The sequence below is a fragment of the Sceloporus occidentalis genome, unplaced genomic scaffold (assembly GCF_023333645.1).
Source record: "Sceloporus occidentalis isolate IW3139 unplaced genomic scaffold, rSceOcc1.0.p SCAF_4, whole genome shotgun sequence".
NCBI lineage: Eukaryota > Metazoa > Chordata > Lepidosauria > Squamata > Phrynosomatidae > Sceloporus > Sceloporus occidentalis.
In genome coordinates, this window is record NW_028316984.1 from 69,798,700 (window position 1) to 69,820,791 (window position 22,092).

At 39.8% G+C, this 22,092-nt stretch overlaps 1 protein-coding gene across 2 annotated transcripts in view; it reads right to left on the reverse strand.

Annotated features, from left to right (window-relative positions):
* LOC149313970 (solute carrier family 15 member 2-like) overlaps positions 1–22,092 on the reverse strand; it is an 88,566-nt gene that overhangs the window by 58,968 nt on the left and 7,506 nt on the right. For both annotated transcript variants that reach the window (XM_089523343.1, XM_089523342.1), the window contains exons 4-5: positions 21,430–21,522; positions 17,706–17,805 (exon numbers count right to left, since the gene is read on the reverse strand). In XM_089523343.1, the coding sequence (XP_089379469.1) occupies positions 17,706–17,805; positions 21,430–21,522 (193 nt within the window). The remainder of the gene's footprint in view (positions 1–17,705; positions 17,806–21,429; positions 21,523–22,092) is intronic.

The window sequence follows — 22,092 nt, forward strand, 5'->3', positions numbered from 1 at the left end:
ATACTGTATGGGCTCGAATATGCTGGTATTTTTGCTCCTATCCTTTTGCCTTTTGCATGGAATACAACCAGAAACACACACACCTCTCTGATACTGAATTCAACCCTCAGGCTAAAAGTTGTCCATCAGGCTTGATATTTAGGATTCCATGGGCAGCTGTCTTCCAATTCTTGACTGTGTTCAGGATCATAAATAAACGTCAAGATGGTATGGATGCAAAGGATTTACAGAGAAAAAGAGATAACATAATGATAAAAAATCTAGATTTTGATGAGGAAGCCTGGGAGCATTCACTGAGTCACTGGCCAAATTACACAGCACACAGACATGTGCCTCAGGTTGGCATGCCAGGCTCTTGGGCATCCACTGTTTTGGAATGTCTTTGGGCATTCCAAAACAAGTTGGAAAAGCCATTCAACATTTTCTGGCTGCTCCTTTTCATTAACTGAGGTAGAACTCAAAACTGAATTAACCACAAATATACCCTTTTGGTTTTCACATCCACCCAAGCCCTAAAAATGTCAGAAAACCTCTCTCTTTCCCCTCTGCTGCAGTTTCAGGGCATTCTGTTGAGACATCTTCTGAGTCTCTTAAATGCAGACATCTTAAGGTTGGTCCCTCCCTTCCCCCAAATGTTATAATGTTGCAACTCATCCAACTTGAACCTTAACAATATTGGCTCCTCTACAAATTTTAAGAGTCTGCCTTTTTATGTTCCGTGGGTATATATAATTAATTAGAAGGGACAGAACTGCTATACAACAACATAACAATTCCCCAAATGGATCCTTTAAATCAGTGAGCCTTTTACCCTTGGGATGCTGGAGAATTACTACTTTCCCACTTACTATACTACGTAGTTGGCTAAACTTTACCCAGCTTCTAGATGTGCCTCTCAATGCCTATTTGGACCATCATCTGGCCTATATTTCAAGATTTCATTTTTGGACACAATTCAAAGTGTTGCTTGTGACCTAGAAAGGTCTATACAGTTCAGGCTCAGGTTATCTTATCCCATGCCATCTACCTAACATTTTGAGATGTTTGGGGAAGGCCCTTCTTTGTCCAGCCTTCTCCCAGGAACAGGCAAAGCCTCTGGGGACTGGCTGTTCATGTGAAAAGAGCTTTTATTAATGTCTTGTCTGTATTTGTTGTTTTTTAATGGGCATGCTTTTAAATTGCTTTTAATTCTACTGATAGTTTAATTATGCTTTAACTCTCGTACAATGTGAAAAATTATTTATATCTATTTTAAGTTTGCTAAGTCACCTTCAGTGCGAGGGCTGGGGGAAAGGCCGGGCACAAATAAATAGAAGAAGAAGAGGAAGAGCAGAAGCAGAAGTGAGGAAGGCAGGCAGGCATGGTGAAGGTGTGAAGTGAGGCAAAGGAGAAGAAAGAAAAAGAAAAGAAGGGAAAGTGAGAGGTATAATGGCAGAATGCAAGGAGCAAGAGAAGGTGGCATGAGGTGAAAGAAGACACAAAAGGGACGTACAAATGGCAGAGTGCAAAGCAAAAAAAAGGGAACATGGTGAAGGTGCACAGTAAAGCAAAGAAGAAAGAAAGGTGCAACTGCAGAACATGGGAGGGAGGCAATGTGAAGGCATAAGGTATGCCAAGAGAGAAGAAAGGAGAGAACTGAAGGTCAGAGATGCACTGGGAGACATCAGGGAGCAGGAGGGGAAGGCAAAGAGGCAAGACTTTTGTCCGAGGGAAAAAAATGTGGTTTGTACGTTTTTCCTTATTTTCTTGTGCCTTTCACCTTCTCAGGGTTTCCTGCAATATTTCTATTGATTTGCATCCTTCTGCCTTCAGTTTAAAATGCTGCATTTTTTATTACAGTGATCTGATGGGAATAGAATTAGAAGTGCCTGTGTATGATAAAATGCTGTTGCTGTTGTTCTTATTGGCAAAACCACCACCACCACCACAACATAACAGGAATGTACAAAACTACTTTACAGGGTCCCTGCCTTGTTTTTAAGCCCCACAGCAACTTTATTAAAATAGGTTAGCTGAGAGTTAGCAATGGCTCAGGGACACATGACAAATTCCATGAACAACCAAGGATTTGAACTTGAGTCTTTCCATTTCAAGTCCAGCACTTTATCAGTTCTCTATATTGTTTCTCTTAGAGTAGTTACACACAAATGATACTGAGGCTGAAATGTAGTGGTAGGAAAAATGCAACTATTATTGTGCTGAATTTGCATAGCTTGAATGCAAATTAATAATATGCATAATTATAACATACAAATTAAGGCCTGAATATAAAGACTTGGAATATGGCAGCTCAGCCATTGAGTTTCATATTGGCCAGGTAGGCTAAAACTAATAGGACCTGGAATTCAGATGGAGAACGATGAATCCCCAGTGCTGTTTTAAATGCAGGGTTGAGGAGAGGGATGGTGGGAGAGCTCTGGTGGAGGTAAATCCTCTGGGGCCTGAATCTCAGAGGGCTCAGGCGTCTTGGGACCCAGACAATGAAAACATGAACAATACATTGCAAAACCCTTTGCGGTAGCAGAAGAAAGGAGAGAGTCGCTATAATGTCTGTTGCTAACTTTAAGGAGGGGAAGCCCAATCATGCATCTTGCCTCAAGGTCTGTGCCAACAGTGGTTGTATTTTAAATGGATTGTGGTGCCTATGATCATAAGCAAATCAGGCTAATGAAAGGACGGAATGGAATACTATTAAAAGTGAATTCTGGCAATAGTAAACGTTTAAAGATATTTTTGCACACAGCATTTTTGGAGGCCAGGAAGCAATGAATCTAGTCCTTTCAAATCTCAAAGCACTGTTGTTTCTCTGCCTAATACTATCTTCACTACTGATGGGTAGAATCTGTAGCAACAGAATATCAAGGGACTTACATAGCCAGAATGAAGCATGCCTGGCTTCTCTGAAAGGCTATGTAGTGCACCTTTAATGCATCCAGAGATAGTACATGAATAAATGTAATGTGAGCCTCACTTGAGACAATCTGCAGCTTAAATAAGCAAATATTATTGTGCCATTAGGGAAAATAGAAAGAGTGACAGTCTCAGTGATTTACATAGTAAATTGAGATATCAAAAAAAGCCAAGATATAATTGCTAATTCTTCTGCTTCCAGATGGGAACTAGGCCTTACACATATGAAGATGGACAGAGCGGGAAAATTCATTGCTGCAGCATAAAGAAATGCACAATGCCTAACAGGCAAATAAATGAAAAGCCAGCTGTAATTTTAAAACAGTTTTGTTCTATTACAGCATGTTGATTTGATACAACTCTTTTTTTACAACAATTCTATTGGTTGCCAGACTGTTTCTGGGCATGATTCAGAGTGTTGGTTATGACCAATAAAGCTCTGTACAGCTTAAGTCCAGGCTCTCTGACCATGGCTTCCATGTATAAGCCTGCCTAGGCCCTGAAATCCATAGGAGAGGCACTTCTGTTGGGCACATCCCACCACCTTCCCAGGCACATCTGCTGGAGATGCAAGACAGGGCCTTCTTGGTAGCTGTTCCTTGGCTCTGGCACTTCAGCCTGGGGAGGCTATATGGCCCCCCACTGCACAAAAGGATTTTTTAAAAAATGCCAACAGGTTTTTGAGAACAAAGTGTTTTTCAAAAAAAGGTTGTTAACAGGGAGCAGTATAGTTTTTAATTGTATTTTAAGTTCCTTTTAAATGTTTGAATAGGATAAATTGTTTTTAATTTTATTGACAGTTAATCTTTTGTATGTTTGAAATTGTATTCTGTTTGTTTAATCTGCAAACTGCCTTGTGTCCTGTTCTGCGCGAGGTCGAAGTGGGTTACAAAACAGATATGATGATGATGATGATGATGATGATGATGATGATGATGATGAAGAGAACTACATGTGTAAGGCTGTATCCACACTGCATAAATAATCCAGTTTCACACTACTTTAACTGCCATGGCTCCATGGTATGAAATAATAAATAATAAATAATATATTTTTATTTATATTCCACCTCTTCCCGTAGGAGCAAGTCAGCTTACAATCACAGTAAAATACAATACAATAATAAAACCTAATACACAAATAAAATACAATACATCTCTAATAAATTTGTACACTATAAGTATATCCACCCTGCCCTCCCTCCTCACATATAGAACATAAATTCTAAATATAACAATGATAAAATATAAAATAAATCATTAAAACCATTTGTTAAAACATCCACGATAAGAAGATAGGGAGAATCTGGAATTTGTACTTTGTTGTGGCACCAGAGCTCTCTGACAGATAAAGCTAAGGACCATTTCACACACACTTTTGCCCCTGATCTGGGCACAAGAAGGGACACACGTGGCCCAATGAAAATGCTGAAAAGCTTCCACCTTTCAAAATTCACATGCCTGAGCCCTGATCGGGGATGGCTTAGCGCCGGGCAATGACATGGGGCCACCTTGAGGACATATGCGGCATGTGATAAAATGCATTTTCACTCAGCCATGTGCATCCCCTGCCCGTGCCCAGATCAAGGACAAAAGTGTGTGCGATAAGATCCTAAATGTCTCACAAAACTACAAACCCCAGAATTTTATAACATGAAGCCATGGCAGTTAAAGTGGTGTCAAACTGGATTTTTTCTGCAGTGTGGATGAAGCCTAAGGAGCATTTAGAAATGAGATGTATTGAGTTGCTATGCTCAATTCCTTCATTAAAAGAAAACCATCTTCAATCAAGCAGTCAATCAGCAATGTGCTTTCTCTCACCATGATCTGAATCAGAAAAGATTCTACACACATTAATCTTGATCTCTCTATCAATGACAAATGAAGTACCAATCAATGGATCAATCAGTCAGAGAATGGGCTATCAGGAATAGGGAATATGAGGCCCATGAGCCAGACCCAGCTTGCAAGTGCTCCTAGCCTTTGAGTTTCTTCCATACACCCCAATTCCCCTCTCTCCAGCACTGCACTTATCTCCAATTATTGATTTAGAGATAAGAGCTGCTGAGGAGCATAGCTGCTACAGTACTGGGATACCAATACTAATATAATCATGCACTAATTAATACATACAAGGTGAAGCAAATTGAAGGAATTGTACTACTGTCCTATTTCTTAGAAACTTTACTTTTATTAAAGACTCCCATTACAGATGAATACCAACCCTGGACAAAGACATGCCTTAAAAGAAAAGCCTACTGAGATGTACTAACAGGCAATATATAATTCTTGAACAGGACCTGTGGACAGTTAACCTTATGGATAGCATAACCATGCAGGATTAAATGAAACTATCATATCTATAAACTAACAGTGAAAAATCATATAGAAGGAGCACTTTGAAAGGAAATCAATACAGCACCATCAAGTTGCATACGCACCAGTGAATCCATACAGAAATCAATTGTCTCACATTAGCTCATAGTAAGTAAAGATTGCTTTATATTGAGGAGAGAGTTGGAAAGAAAAACTGAAATTTCAAGGAGACTGGAAACTGAGGTCATGCTGTAGGAAATATTAAAAACTACCCTGATTTGGGGGCAGATGTGAGTTATCTCTTCCACCCCTTGTTTTAAGGGTGGGAGGTTGATGGTGGTATTAATTTATGTCCCACATGCTAATTGATCAAAGCTTAGAGGCTACTAGTTACTAACAACTATACAGTTACTTGTTTTTAGCCCCTTTCTCTAATAACTAAAATGCAATTGCATTACATTGTGACAATAACATGACAAGGACTTATGCTATTTCTTTTCTGGAATAACTAGCTTTTTAATTTGGATTTACAAATTACAAAAAAAATAACTTTTTAATTTATTTGGATGTGGAGGTGGATTAAATGGTGGCGGAGGGAGATCACATGCAGTTGCTTTTGAAAAATGGGAAAATAAAGAATTGCTTATTAAAACTTTTAAAAATATAAAGTGATCACTAACTATTGGGATCTGGTATTAGGTATGTGTATGTCCCTTTAGGTCACTTACTGACTTACAATGATACAGTGAATTTCATAGGGTTTTCTTAGGCAAGGAATACTCAAGAGGTGGTTTTGCCAGTTTCTTCCTCTGAAATATAACCTACAGCATCTGGTATTCATTGGCAGTCTCCCATCCAAAAACTAACCAGAGCTCATCCTGCTCTAGTTCTTCTTTTATTGCTATCTGCCAAGGGAAATGAGGTTCAGTGTTTAAAAGTCTTCAGTCTACCACATTAGCTATTCAAAATTCAAAAAAGCAAACCTTGATTCTACCATGTTATATAAGGGATACCATTTTACTATGGCATTGCATTTAATGGGACGTAAGCATCCATGGATTTTGGTATCCACGGTGGGTCCTGGAAACAAAGCCCAGCAGATACCAAGGGCTCACTGTATATAATATACACTTTTGTGGACTACAATCCACTTCATCGGATGCATCAAGTGAAGCCTCTTCTGTCTAGCTGTCTGTCTCTCTCTTTCTAGATGCATCTGATGAAATGGACTGTAGTCTCCAAAAGTTTACAGTATAAATTTCTTTTTCTCAGTCTCAAAGGGGCTGCACAATTCTTTCAATTTCCTGGTGAAATAAGCTTCTTTTCTGTGAATAATATTTCAGAAGTACAACAATACGTTATTAACAATCATCACATGATTGCCTCTTCTGGTCCCATATGATCCTGTTCCCATCTTTAAGATCTTTCTTAAGAACATTTTCATTTTTTATTAATTGAAACTCTTTTGTATTGATGATGATTTTGTATTCTAACTAGCTCCCCCTGGAATCCACGTGGTTAACATAATATGAATATTTTAAAATAGCAGAAGAAAGAATATAATGGTAATAGGCTTTCCCCTTTCAACATTCTCAAGAGAAATAGAAAATAGTCACTCTAGCAGTGCAAGCCTAATTGCTAGAGTTAGAGTGGAAAGGGGTAGGATGGATAGAGGTACCCTCATGCTGACAGAGGAAAACTTTACTGCAGAATTGGGGAGATGTGCCACCATTTGGCAACCCTGTTTATACCATAAAAGGTCCTGGAGATGAGAGCAGTCAGATCCAAGGTTCACAAATTCCCCTAAGAGGCTGTAGAATTTGCTCTCCCAAGTAAATCAGCCTTATAGTTTATTTAACTCTCTCACACACATTCTTTCTCTCACTTCCTCTCCATCTCTCTCTCTCTCTTTTTCCAGAAGAAATTAACAAAAAGAATTTAAAAATGTTTTTGCTTCTGCCTTCTTCAGTTTCCAATTTCCAAAGATAAAATTAATCTTTGATAAAACTCATCATATAGAAAGGTAGATATAGATATATGCCTTACAAGTGGCAGGGTGTGTGTGTGTGTGTGTGTGTGTGTGTCTCTGTGTGTGTGTTACCTGCCACTTGCAAGGCTTTGCCAGCTTATTCTGGTCAGGGTTGATGGGAAGACATTTCCAGACTTTTTACAATATAACCTCAAGGAAAATAAGCATCTTCAAACAAGCCCAAGAATCCCAACTGGCTTGATAATACAGAAATCTGCTTTGGGAATAGCTAAGTGTCAGACGGCTAGCAGTACATAATTAAAAACAGATAACACAGAACCAATATTAAATCCCACTGCTTCCATCAGTCGGCTTGGTTGGAGCCTCCAAAGGAGAGCTGCAGAAAAAGATCTAACAGATATTGCTCAGATTTGGACTTTGGTGATTAGAAACATAAGCAGCCATTGGTGGCTTAAAATCCAACTGGGTTTTCAGGCCCCTGTAGGCTGGATGCTGAGGCTCCAGGAGTGGATGCTGGGAATCATGGTTGCCCACATCTATATGACTAGAACCTGGGTAAGAGGGTGAGACTAATGGACAGTTTCTATAAAAGGTAAAGTAAACCACCAGTAGCACCATGAGTTCCTTCACTTAAGAAGCTAATGAATCATGGCTTAAAAACATTTCACAGATTGGTTCAGTTTAATAATAATAATATATTTATATTCTGCTTTTCCACAGGGAATCAAAGCGGATCACAACAGTAAAATGGCACAGCATACAATTAAAATTACAATGAAAAAGAAAGATCCCAAAACCCAAGCCCTTCCCACAATCATAAAAGCATAAGTCCAAGACATAAAATAGGATTAAACAGTAGATAGTATAAAACATGCCAATACAAGGATAATGAAATAAAATAAAATAAAATAAAATAAAATAAAATAAAAACTTGTGGGTGACTTGTGCAGGAAAAGTTATCCTATAGGAGAGAGGGGGCAGGGATGGTGATATCGGTATCAATGTCAATATCAATGTTAGGAGCAGTAGAAATAACAACCACAGTAATAGTAGTAACAGGGGGAGACAGGTCAAGGAGGCTGATCTGGGAAAGCCTGCCGGAAGAAATCCGTCTTGATTGCCTTTTTAAAGGCTTCCAAGATGGTAAGATGATGGATGTCGTCCGGTAGGACATTCCAGAGCCTGGGAGCGGCAGATGAAAAGGTCCTTTGGGTGACCACAGACAACCTAGTCTTCTTAGGTTCTAGCAGATTCTTCCCAGAGGACCGAAGTGTGCGTGGTGGATTATAAGGAAGCAGGCACTCCAGCATGTAGTTTAATTTTGTTCTATATATTTCCCTTTCTTCTTCTTTGTGCTTGTGTCTGTAAAATTAGTAAACCAGAAGCCAAGCCTATCTGAACAAAATAACATTTAATATATTTACTGTGAGCACTAAAGTTTTGGAATGTACTAATTATAGTCCTATCTCTGACAGCAGTTAATTTTTGTCGCTAAATAACAGGATAAGTATGGGCTTTCACAAAAAACAGTGCCTTAGCCACAGTTCCCTCTCAAGATAATTACATGCTTTAACTATAAATTATGCTACATACGTTAGATGACACTCTGCTCCCCAAACTGGCACCATCAGTGTTCCAGTTGACCTATCATCCACAGTTGGGTATAGAAAGTGTATGGTGGGGTACAGAACGCCAGAAAGAGGCGGCCAGGAGCTGCTTCTCTTTTCCGCGGAGCTGCACTGCAGCAACCAAATTGTGCGGTGCAGCTACACGGAAAACAAAGGAGTGCTGCTGCAAACTTCTGGCGGCGGCGCAAGCACGTCGCTGCTGCGCAGGTCCATCTGGATGGCACACAGCAGTGACATCACAGCTGTGCACGCCATGTATACGGCACCGTGCATCGATGACATCCTGGTGATGTCTGGAAACGGTGCCCCAAGGCAACCCTAGCATGTCGCCAGGACATGCTAAAGGGCCCGTCTGGACCAGGCCTATGTAATCAAGAAGTTCAGGAGTTCAGGTCTTGTTTGCTTGTTGTCACTGCTTACAACCTTAAAGCTATGTAAATAGTTTTTCTTCAGAATGCAAGAGTGTAATGGACCACTACTAAGTCCTAAAAGGGATAAAATCATAGAATCATAGGAGATTATCGTATTGCTTTTTTTTCACGATCTGGGCTGAGACAGGGCTCGGAAATCACACAACTCTGTGCCCAGATCGTTACCATCCCATCCCTGATCGGAATGGCTCCTGTGATGGAAAAGAAGCATTTTTAGCCAGAGAAAGGAGAAGGGTGGAATGGTAATGGTCTGGGCATGGAGCTATATGGTAGCACACATTCCCAACCTGGTCTCAGCCCATGCCTCTCTTTAAAAATGCCCAAAGAAGGAAACCACTACATTCCAAGGCAGCATATTCCATTGTCAAATAGCTCTTACAATCAGGAAGTTCTTTCTAATGTTTAGGTGGAATCTCTTTTCCTGTAGTTTCAATCCACTGCTCCATGTCCTTGTCTCTGGAGCAGCAGAAAACAAGCTTGCTTCATCCTCAATAGGACATCTCTTCAAATATTTAAACATGACTATTATGCCACCCCTTAACCTTCTCTTCTCCAGGCTAAATAGATCCAGCACCTTAAAGCATTCTTCATAGGGCATGATTTCCAGACTTTTCATCATTTTGGTCACCCTTCTCTGGGCACGCTCCAGTTGGTCCACATTCTTTTTTAATTGTGGTGCCCAGAACTAAACACAATAATCCAGATGAGGTCTGACCAAAGCAGAATAGAGTGGATACTATTACTTCCCTCAGTCTAGGCACTATACTCCTGTTGATGCATGCTAGAATTCCATTGGCTTTCTTAGCTGCTGCTTCACATTGCTGACAAATGTTCAGCCTGTGGTCCACTAAGGCTCCTAGATCCCTTTTGCATGTACTGCCACTAAGCCATCTATGCATTTCCTTTTTACTGTCCAAGTGTAGTATCCTACATTTCTCCGTGCAGATTTCAATTCCCTACTTGCAATGGGTGGTGATTCTGAAGGCGTCACAGGGATCTCTCTTTCACTTCTCTCATCCTGGAGAGCAATGAACTGGAAACAGTGCACACAGTTTTGACATGAAAATTGATATGATATGTTTGGAGAAGACATGATGTGACATAGAAGTGTTAAAATAGCTCAAGAATACAGTATAATGTAAAAGCACAATATTTGTAGATGTAAGTTGGAAGGAAAAATATCTCAGACTGAATGTGTGGTAGATTGCTCAAATATGCCCCCAAAGGACTGGAAAGTGACTGCCAAAGACTGTGGAGGAGGATTCCAAATAACTAGAATGGCAATATTCAACATGATTTCCATTTTGTGTAAATTTGGAGTGTGAGTGGGTTGCAACTGCTTTCAGTTGCCTCTGTTGAGCTGCGTAGGCTAAGAAGGCAGTGGAAGATGGTCTGCAAATATTTTCATTATGACTCCACGCCCTTTGAATGGTCTGCTCAGGGTAATCAGAAGCATATAAATGAATAGATTTAACATTATAAGCAAGGGTGAAACCTTGTCTTGTTAAGTATGCTGACATTGCAGTTATAGTGGCTACACTTTAGTACACACAGTGAATTCTTCTTACATTATACAAGTTATTTGGTAAAGTTAGAACAGCTGTACAACTTATGATTCCTAAGTGACACATAGGTGTTACACAGGTTATTTTCCATGGGAAACCTAAAGTGTTGACTTTTGAAAAATTGCATGTACTTATATATAATATGCATCTTTGCAAAATCAAAGTTCATTAATTTGGGACTCACCCTAATCCCACTAAGGTTATGTGTTGCATGTGAGGTGTGTCATACATAACCTCATGCCTTAAATGTTTGGGCATTTGATACAAACCACACACAGAGAGACTAGTGTCACACTGATGTTGCCAACAGGAATTACAACTAGAATCCTGTAGGTGGCCTATTGTGGCATTTAAAGATGTTATAGAAGGAGGTAACATGCATCTCCTTGCATAACTTCATTACACCCCAGTATGTACGGGTAGCATGCACTCAGATGCAGCTCCATCCCTCCTCCAGCCACTGGTTGACTGCCATCCTGGGCCCAGGAGGTATCTGTTCTTGTGCACCTAGAGGGAGAAGAAGAAGTCATTGTGCCTAGACCACCAGAAGAGCTACATTATTATTGGCAGAGAATTATGCTTCTCAGACATAATGGATATGTTAGCCCTTAATTATGTATAAGGATGTATAATATGTCTCAATTACATGTCTATATAAAGCCCTACCAGTGTTGCCAGAGAATGCATATCCCAACTTGCTGTAAGGTATTTATGAATTTAAAACACAAGCAATAGCCAGAAGACAGAAGGAACCTTGATTCTCAAGACTGAAATCCACTTAACTTGACAGAAGAAAGCACAAAATGTGGCACACAGCACACATCAGAAACTAAGCCCCAAATGGGCCTGGAAACTAACTGAGATCTTAGGCAGGCCATCATATTGAGAGTTCTATCAAGTTCTAGTTTAAGAACTGGGCTACAAGGAAAATAGCCCCACACCAGCAAACACTTATCTTCATAGCACAAGATGCAAGTAGTTAATTTGATCCTAGTTATAAAAGCTTCCAGTTCACCTTGCTCAGCAGGCTAAACAACATGATTCTTGTTTCTGGTCTTTGTGATAGCCTACTTCTGTCCCTATTCTAGTTTCCTAATCCTCAAATGTGTTGGATTTCTATTCTCTTGCTGGATGAGGATGGAAGACCAATATAATTAGGATTAGGAAAGGCTGTATCCTGAAAAGTATCACACACACATACACACATTGCATCTGAAACATATACATCTCTGCATGATAGCAGATGCACACATTGATTCATTGATCGATCGATCGATCATTTGATTGATTCATTGATTGCAGAATAGGAAAAAAGACATAAAACATGAGTGCACTGGTATACATGCTGCTACATAATCTTGACACTTGAGAATAAGACCACAGAATTTCTTAAACCACGTTGCTTGGGTTGAGGCTGTATGATAATGATCTTTAGAGGAATAGGGGAAAAAAGCTGTTTATTTCATTTGGAGTTTGAAATTTTTGGTAGAGTCATTCAGACTTCTTCTAGCTATGTTAACCATTATCCTTCAACAAGGAACAGAAATCTGCCTAACCCAGGAAGGTAATGTTTAACCCTGCAGACAAAAGAGCAGTGATTAATTTAGAGGAAATGTGTAAATCATTTTGAAAACATGTGCTGCATGTGGTCTCGTTATTAAAATCACGTCCTAATTATCTGTTAATTAAAACATGATTGCAAAATGCTACTAATTATTATTATTCATAAATGGTACACATGTGGGAATTACAGAACCACCAAGAGCTGCTTCTGTATGATAACTGATAGGAGGTCCCTAATTTCTCTATTAATATTTCTCTCTTTTTTAAAAGGAAGACTTGTCTGGAGGGTTGGAGAGAGTCTCACTGAATTACATGACTTAGGTAAGATGAATTTTGTTGGCAATCAGCTTAACAAAAATCTTGGTGTACTTTCAGTCTATTCTTTTGCATACATTGATATTGTTTTCCAGACATGGATGAAGATCCAAAATTCAAGGCAAAGATCTTGGGTCATATCAACAGCCAAAGTATTGCCCTCTTGGTTGTTAATAAAGAAGTATTGTGGTTTTGAAAGGATTTCCAATATCCTGAAGGCACACTATTGTGTGTTTCCATCTGATTATTTTCATATCTAAATCAAATAAAAATGATTTTATTATCAAATGGAAGATCTTACAGAAGAACTGCAATGTGCTAAAACCTTAAAATGCTAGTTATATACTAGGTCACATTCCTCACTCTTTGATTTCTGGGTGATTTTTTAAAAAGACATGCACACACCTTTATGCTAATAAGCTATCTTCCTGTGTATAGTAGGGAGAGATTCCTATGCTTTGGGCATGAGGTAACAACACAGATGTAACTCTTTCCTTAGCTCATTCTTGCACACAAGAACAGAAAATTGCAATAGTTTTCTCCACAGTGCACAAAATTACAATATTTTTTATAAATGTTTTTCTTATACATTGAGATTTTACTCCAAACATTTTATTTGCACACACACACGCACACATTTTTTTTTTGCAGATAAGTAAGTATTTTTGGTTTAAAACATGATTTTCTGTGCAGCCCTCCCCTGCATGTTTAAGTACAAACATTTCTGCACAAAATCACAAAATTTGAAAATATCTTACAGTTCTCAGCCCCTTCTTAAGCAAGATATCCTGGTATGCCTTGTGATAGCAATAAAAAAATTGCAAGGGTTTTTTACCGCTCCAGGAAACATAACAGGGACAAGAAGTAAGATTGGGGAAAGGGGATGAAGGAAGAGCAATTATGGAATGAAGTTTCATGTAATGGAGGCTTCCAATGGCCAGCTTTGTATATGATTGTTTTTTGTGGGGTTTTTGGGCTATGAGGCCATGTTCTAGAAGAGTTTATTCCTGATGTTTCACCAGAAGCTGTGACTGGTATCTTCAGCAAAGATATCAGCCACAACTACTGGTGGAACGTCAGGAATAAACTCTTCTAGAACATGGTCTCATATCCCAAAAACCCACAAAAAAATATGGATGCTGGCCATGAAAGCCAGCTTCACTTTGTGCATTATTTTTATTTGAAACTTCATTAATGTTCCAATCACTCCCTTTAAAAGCAGACTCAAGTAGCAAGTGTTGACTGAAATGCAGTCAAACTGAAGTCAGTAAGAAGCAAAAAATAATGTATCAGCATGCTCAGCTCAAGGTCTGCAAATTCCATTTAAAAAAAACTCGGGGGACCAAATCTCCCCTCTTAGCCATGGCATGTTGAATGGCAACTGGAAAAGAAAAATGGTGTGACCTGAATTTCTCCTGTAAAGAGTATGAATATTGCAATCTTTTAATGTGTATTTCACTTGCCATCTGTGCTTTTAAGGCTGGTTTTCTCCCAATAGTCTGTTTGGGCCAAAACCACTGTTAATATATACACACAGAAGATATGTCCATAGGTGCAGGGGTCTAGCACAACCAACAAGGTCACAGTCCCTCTTGTCAAGTTCCCTGCGTAGGTCATCCACCAAGGTGACCAAGGCTGTCTCTGTTCCATAGTCAAATCTGAAACCAGATTGAAATGGATCTTGGTAATCTGTTTTATTTAGAAACTCCTGGATTTGGGAAACCACCACATGTTCCAATACACTGCCCAAAAATGGAAGGCTGGCTCCACTGCATAAGAGGGAATGCTCAGGAGTAATTGTGTCCACTGCCCTGGCCATTTCCCAGTTTCAAAGGTTGGTCAGCACTTTGACAGAATTGCCTGTTGAGGTGACAGGAAACTCCCCAAGAGCCATCAGGAATCCATATGTATCCATCAAACCCCTGGGGCAAACTATCCTAATCAGTCCCCCATCCCTGAAGAGGTTTTTCTCAGTCCCAATGAGTTTAAACCTTACCAGATTATGATCTGTCCATGACAATGGAATTGCAGCAAGTTCCTCCACCCCAAGATCACTATCACCCCATCCAGCACAGAAAACAAGGTTCAGAGAGTGTCCAGCAACATATATAGGGCCAGATATAGCTTGGGACAGACCCATGGTTGTCATGGAGGTCATGAAATCCTGAGCCACTCCTAACAGGGCAGTTTCAGCATGGATGTTGAAGACCACCAATACTAATAGCCATGCGAACTCCAACACCAACCCTAAGGCCACCCTGGCTAACTTAGAAAGGGAGGCTGTTGAGCAGCAGGGTGGGCGATACACCAACAGAATTCCTATTCTGTCCCGGCTAACCACCTTTAGGTATACACACTCAAAACCAATAGACTGTGTGGTCAGGGGGATGGAATCACTATACACCACTGCAGTTCCACCTCCTCACCCTGGTTGAGACAATCCTGGTTGGCAACGCTGAAAGCAATTAATGCCACTCCCCCCAGCCTCATCCAACCAGATTTCTGTAATACAGGCCAGATTGGCACGCTCATCCAGAATCAGATCCTAAATGGCACTTGTTTTTCCATTAACTGATCTTGCATTCGGCAGCAGCATTTTTAACCCAGGGGAACTGTCACCAAGGCTATCCATTTGAGCTGGGAGACATAATGACATAATGACTACAGGTGATTTACATAACTTCAAAGCAGAGGATGAAGACATCAAAATAGTTAAAGATTTTCCATACCTTGGTTAAATAAATAATTAGAGTCGAGACTACAGCCCAGAAATCAAAAGAAGACTAAGACTTGGAAGGGCAGCTATGAAGGAACTAGACAAGATCATGATGTGTCAAGTTAAGTAATTGAATACTAAAGTTAGGATGTACTATGCCATCACACTTCCCATTGCTATGTATGGCTGGGAAAGCTGGAGAGTGAAGAAAGCTGACAAGAAGAAAATTAACTCATTTGAAATATGGTTCTGGAGAAGAGCTCTCTGGATGCTATGGACTGCTAAAAAGACAAATAAATGAGTTCTGGAGCAAATCAGGTCTGAACTCTCCCTGGAAACCAAGATGACTAAACTGAGGCTGTTGTACTTTGACCATATCATGAGAAGACACTAGAAAAGATTATAACACTTGGTAAAGTGGAGGACAGTAGGAAAAGAGGATGACTGCATTCCAGGTAGATACACTCAATCAAGGAACAGGGAAAGAGGGAGACTGTACTACAGGTGGATGGCCTCAATCAAGGAAGTCACAATGCCATGGTTGCAAGATCTGAACAGGTCTTTTGATGACAGGGTGACTTGGAGGCCTCTGATTTATGGAGTCTCCATAAGTTGAAGCTGACTTGACAAAAAACAAAATTTTAGAACAAAAACAATATTTGAGAACTGTCCAATGACATCTCCCAGTGATTCCACCCCAGCTTTTATTATACATCAAGGAATATTTAGTCCCAGAATGCCAATGCTGTTTTTTTCCTTTGAAGCTATAACTCTCTGGGAAGCCTCAGTTGTTACTGTGTAGTGACAGAAAGAATTATAGGTCTGTACATGGGGAGAAGCTACCTTTTTGTACCACAGTTCCCTAAGTTTGAATATTATTTCCAAGTTCCAAGTGTCCTAACAGAACACTTGCTTTGGTCCCAGGTTCTATCTCTTGTATTTTGAACTGGAAATCAGTAGATGATGAGGAAGTCCCTATTCCACCTAAGAGCAGAGAGAGCTCCCAGTCGTCATAGATCATAGTGGGCTAGACAGTCTGGCCTGGTATTAGGCAGCTTCTTGTGTTCTCCAGGTATGGAAAGACATTTTTTGCTGCAGTTTGTAACTTTCAAAGCCATCATTTATACAGGTAATTGATAAATAAGGAGAATGTGTGTTTGTAATATTAAACTGAATTGCAGTATGGCTAATAAGCTAGAGGTGGTTCTGTGTTCAGCTTGAAGCAGTTATTCATACTTTTGTTCTAGATTGTTCCTCAATTTAATAAAACTATTATTCATTGAATACACATTGGTCTGGTCTCTGTCTGTGACATTGTGTAAGAAGTCTAACCTCACACTTTGGAGGAACAGCTTGCCATGGCATAGTTGTCAGCCTCAGAAGCCTTCAGCTTCTACAGATCCTGAGGCTCAAAGGAAAGATTGGTTTGTTTCTATATATTTACAAAAATGCATAAGAAGACTGGAAAGGTTCAGGCTAGTTCTCTCATCTATGTATGGGGAAAGGTGCTGACCATATTTTCAAATCCTTTACCTTTACCCACAGAACAGAACAACCACATGAAAGAAATCAATCCATCCCTCTGGATCCATCAGCAGATTTACCCACTGTAATCCAGCCAAAGAGAAACATACCCAAAGACAGCCAAGTAATTACTCAGTAGGGTCAAGGTTGTCAAGAAACCAAATTGCTTTGAAGACTATCATTAACAGGATATATTCTCTTGTAAAAAGGTTAAAAGTGGCTGGAAGGGGAGCTGTGATGAAGACTTTAATTGCAGCATTTCTGACATTATGTCCTGCATGAAGCAGTTGCAGATCAAGTCTACCTTATCCAAAATGCCTGGGACCAGAAGTATTTTGGTTTTGGATTTTTTTGGATTTCAGAATACCTGCATTTGCATATACATACAATAAAGGCATATCTTGGAGATGGGACCCAAGTCTAAACACAAAATTTATTTATGTTTCATACACAATTCATACACTTAGCCAGAAGGTAATTTTATACAATATTTTAAAATAATTTTGGGTATGAAACAAAGTTTGTGAGGCTGGTGTAATTTTCTGTCCAACAACATCTGGAGGACTACATTATTGCCACCTCTGATATAGGGACTTTGTTGTTGATCCTTTTCTACCACAGATGGGTAAACAATACATCCTCATGTAATTGGTTTGACATTTAAACTACACAAAAATCTCTGAAAATATACCAGAATATATTCAGAAGTGATACAGAGAAAAGAAACCAAAAAAAAAAAAAATCTTACATGCTCCTCTTCAAACTGGTCTCCACCGAATGCTGCCACACAGGGTTTGATACCTCCCGTTCCAAGAGCAATCAGGGTCAGGCCCGTCATAGAGAGAACCCTTCAAACAGGAATGAAAACCTTAGCACCAGAGAAGGACTGGGAGTTAAGGAAAAAGCAGAGCCCCACAATGACATTGCACATCACAGTACCCTCAAGCATGTCCATGATGCGGGCCATTTGCAGTTAGTACTGGTTCTGTGATAATCATTTTCTTGTTGCAAGACAACACATGGCTGCTACAGGAGGTAGCCGAGTACAATAATATTCACTGGAGGCTAGTTTGCACGAGCACATTACAGTTCCCAACCAATTGTCCTGCAGTGAGGGAGAAAAGCTTCAGTAGGTGGCTCCAGCCTGGGGAAGTTTGAATTTTGGCAATTCCCTTCAAAAGAGGTCATCAGAAGCCTAAGGTTTGCTGGGTGTGTGTGAGCATCAAGATACCATGATAGAAGACTACTGCTGTGTGTTATGGAAAAGACCAACACTGTACAGTGTCAAGCCCCACACAATTTCTCTGCAATTTTGTAGGTACCGCTATCATGCTGTGGATCCATCAAAATTCCCCAAGGCAGTCCTAGCGGTAGCTGACAAATGCAGGAGTAGGTCAGAAGCACTAGGACAGTCTGTCCTTAGCAGGAGACCCAGTGTTACATATCCACCCACCTATCCTCCTCCCAAGGAAACACCACCATTCCATTCTCCTGCTGGCAACAGGACTGATTTCTTCCTTACTGATTTAGGTGGTACTGTAATGGGCCAAGACCTGATCCAGACCCTGACTTCTCTTCTGGTACAATAATACTAGCACTACTTGAGATAATGTAGTGATAGTATAAGAGAGCCAGAATGGTGTAGAAGTTGAGCGTTGGACTGGGTGACTTTGGGTGAGTCACACACATTCTCAGCCCAGAAAACCCCATGATAGTGTTGCTTTAGGGTTGCCATAAGTCAAAAACAACTTGAAGGCAAACAACAACAACAACAACAGTGATAGTGTTCTTTCTATCCAGGGAAAAATAATCCAATTTTAATTTTAATCCAAGAAAAGAAGGCCTCGGGTGTTCAAAATCTGGAAAATGTAGCTGTATTCATATGCTTAGTGTGCTACTCCAGGAAATTCTGTTACTAGGAAGTTTTTCCCTTGCCACTAGCATCAAGTATGAATGAAGCCTCAGGCGACATCCAGAAAAATCCCATTATACATTCTGGAATGAGAATATGGAATGTGCTGCCAAAAGAAGGCTGCTTATGAGCTTCTTTAATGAGATTTAGGTAGCGTTGCAAATCTTATTTATTTAGGCAAGCTTTTGAGAGCTGAGCTGTTCAAAGTGATTAACTGGGGTTGTCTTTTAAATGGCATTTGGATTCATGTAGTTGCTGCTTTATTTGTATTTTTATTATTTGGGCTTATTTATTTATTACATCTTTAAACCACTGCAAACCAAAAGTTTTCTGGACAGTGCATTGTTAAATGAAACAACGTGACATCCAACAACATCACTGCATAAAATACATTTCTAGTTTAGTCATGGTGGCTTCATATGTTTACTACAATAATGTGGACAAGAGGGATATTATTTTTTTTAAAAATTAAGTCTAGGATACAGACACTGGCAGCACTCCTGAAAGTCAAAGGAGTCATACAGTGATATGTGATGCTGCTATAGTTGAAAAAGAAATGGGAAAATTTGCCAGTGCAGTTTCTATGGCATTTCGAAGAATCTCCCTGGCATCTTCATCCTGCCCCAGCTCCACAACTTACAACTTTCTTTTTTTCCTGTCATGGAAATTTGTATCTATTTTTGTGAATTTTTTTAAAATTTCCTCTTGTACATTTTTTAAAATAATGTAGATATTTTAACATGTTTTCTCAAACTGACATAACCCATTGACCACCTTTCAAGTTATAAGTAAGAGAGAACTGGTTTCTATAACTATGTTGCATAAAAAAGTCCTAGAACTCACTGAGTTTATTAAGCTCCCACCCAGTTTCTTTGCCTCTGTGGCAAATGCCACTGGGGGGGGGGGGGGGGGCTCAGAACAACCTGGATCTCAAAGGAAGTTATTTTTTCTGTTGCTAATGGACTTGACATGTTATTGCCTGGATTTTATGGCTTTTTGCTTCTCAGTTCCCATATGGCCAAAGAGGAGAGTGGCCTCTGCCTGCACTGATATCCCTTTCAGGTCATCTTTTGACAACAAAAGCAACATCTTAAGACAAAATGTTGACCTGTGACTCTATCATCATTTTTTCTTTTTCTCTTCCAGTATGATTTGTACCACCTTTACCTGATGAAGAAGCCAGTGGAGCTTCAAAAGCTTGCATGACATATTTTGTACTTTTTAGTTGTCCCAATAAAAGTTTTGCTGTTTTGTGGATTTTGGAATTTGTTGTCTTTTGCTACATGGCCAGCACAGATATCCCTGAATATGTCCTCAGATGGTGTGAAGGGAGGGGTTGGGCAAGGTGGGTTGGTACCACCAATCACACTTGAAGGAATGCTGTGAGGGAGAAAGGATACAAAACTGAGGCTTGTCTCTGACGTAAATCAGATAGAGGAAGGCTGTACTAGAGAAAAGGCAGTCAGCCGGAGGGGAAGAACTGAATAGGTTTGGGGGAGCTGTGAATGATTAAATTTTTCAAGTTTTAATGTATGATCTAATTGTGTATTAATAAACTTCTACTTGTTTATTCTTTTGTACACTTGTGTCTGGCTATTCCTGTTAGGTTTTGATAGAATGTCTGGTCATACTTACTGTAGTGAGTCCACTGAACAACACATCCACTGGTTAATTTCGGGATCACCTTGAGGCCCAAGAACCTGATCCAGGGAGGGATATGGAGGGACAAATAGGGAAAGGAGATTGACAGGAGTCCATGGTTTGGAACTGCAGGGCCCCCCTGGATAGAGGATTCATCAGATTTTTCCCAGATCACCTTGTATATATGTGCATTTAATACATTGCATTAAATTAGGATAGGCAACCTATAGAACTCCAGGTCTTGTTGAACAGAAGCTTCCATCACATCTGATTTCTGGTCATGATGCTTAAGACTGATGGGAAGTAGAATCCAACAACATCTCGAGAGCCACATTTTCCACTGACAAAAATCAGAGGTGAAGGAATTTGATACCATCAGCTCTGAAACCATAATGACAAGGCTGCTGCAATATTTTAGAATGTACTAAAGTATCCTTGCTGGTATACACCTTTCACTTCTGACATTACAAAACACAAAGATTTCTTAAAACAGTGCTTTAGTTTTAGAGGAGTGTGGGTTCAAGCTTTCTTCTCAGGGCTAAACCAAGTCAGCTATGTATGGCAGCTATCCATGGGTTTGGGTTTATGGTCTGGCTCTGGAGAGAGGTTCACCAGCAAGCAGTGCTGTTGATTCTGAAATGAAATCGAGACTATGCTGGAATGAGGTTTGATGCATTGTACCCCAAGAGAGAGACTCAAGACTGGTGAATTTTCTAATGCACATCTCTGGCAGCTTTCAAGACTACAGTGTCCAGACATGGTTGGGAGAAAACACCATTGTGCCAAGAGAACAAAAGGCCTGAAAGAGAGCCACACAGTGCTTCTTGCAAAGTACATCTGAGAAATCCACACATTAATGGAAGTTTTAATTAATAATAATGTTATCGAAACACAGCAGGCCCATTCCTTCATTACTTACACATGAACAACCTGGTTTCCCAAATTCGGTATTGCCCCGACTGACTTGATCACGTGGCCAATAACGTAAACAATGGAGAGATAAATGATTGTTCTGTGGTAGAAGAGAGAAAAAGTGGCAAAACACTATCAGCCAACGGCAGTGTCCTGATTTATAATCTGAAAACAGAATGTGTGTCTGTGTTTCCTGATAGGGAAAGGGACAAGCATTTTTCTCTTATCTGGCTTTCCACCAGAACCATAACTCCCTTTTCCTCACCATTCTTCAAAGTATTGGAGAAAAGCTATGGGTGAATAAGTGCTGATGTACACAGCTGGTGCAACTGCAGCTGGTTGTATTTTGTTCCTCTTGTGGGGACCCCCATGGGTCATCCATATTTCTTCTAACCAAAAAAGAAAAGAAAAGAAAAGGTGCTCCACACAAAGCACTGATCATGAGCAATATGCAGAAGCAGTGCTTGGTTGCTTGTGTTCTCTATTAACATGTGTGGGTGCAAACCAGAGAAATGTAGGTTAATTTAAAATCCCTTGAAGACAATAATATTGAAGCATGTGAACAAACAGAAACTGTGCAGTTGGGCATCACAGATTTCCATGATGCTACCAGCCAAACTATACCATTTTAAAAAAATTATTTCTTTCATTTTGTGAAAATATTTATATT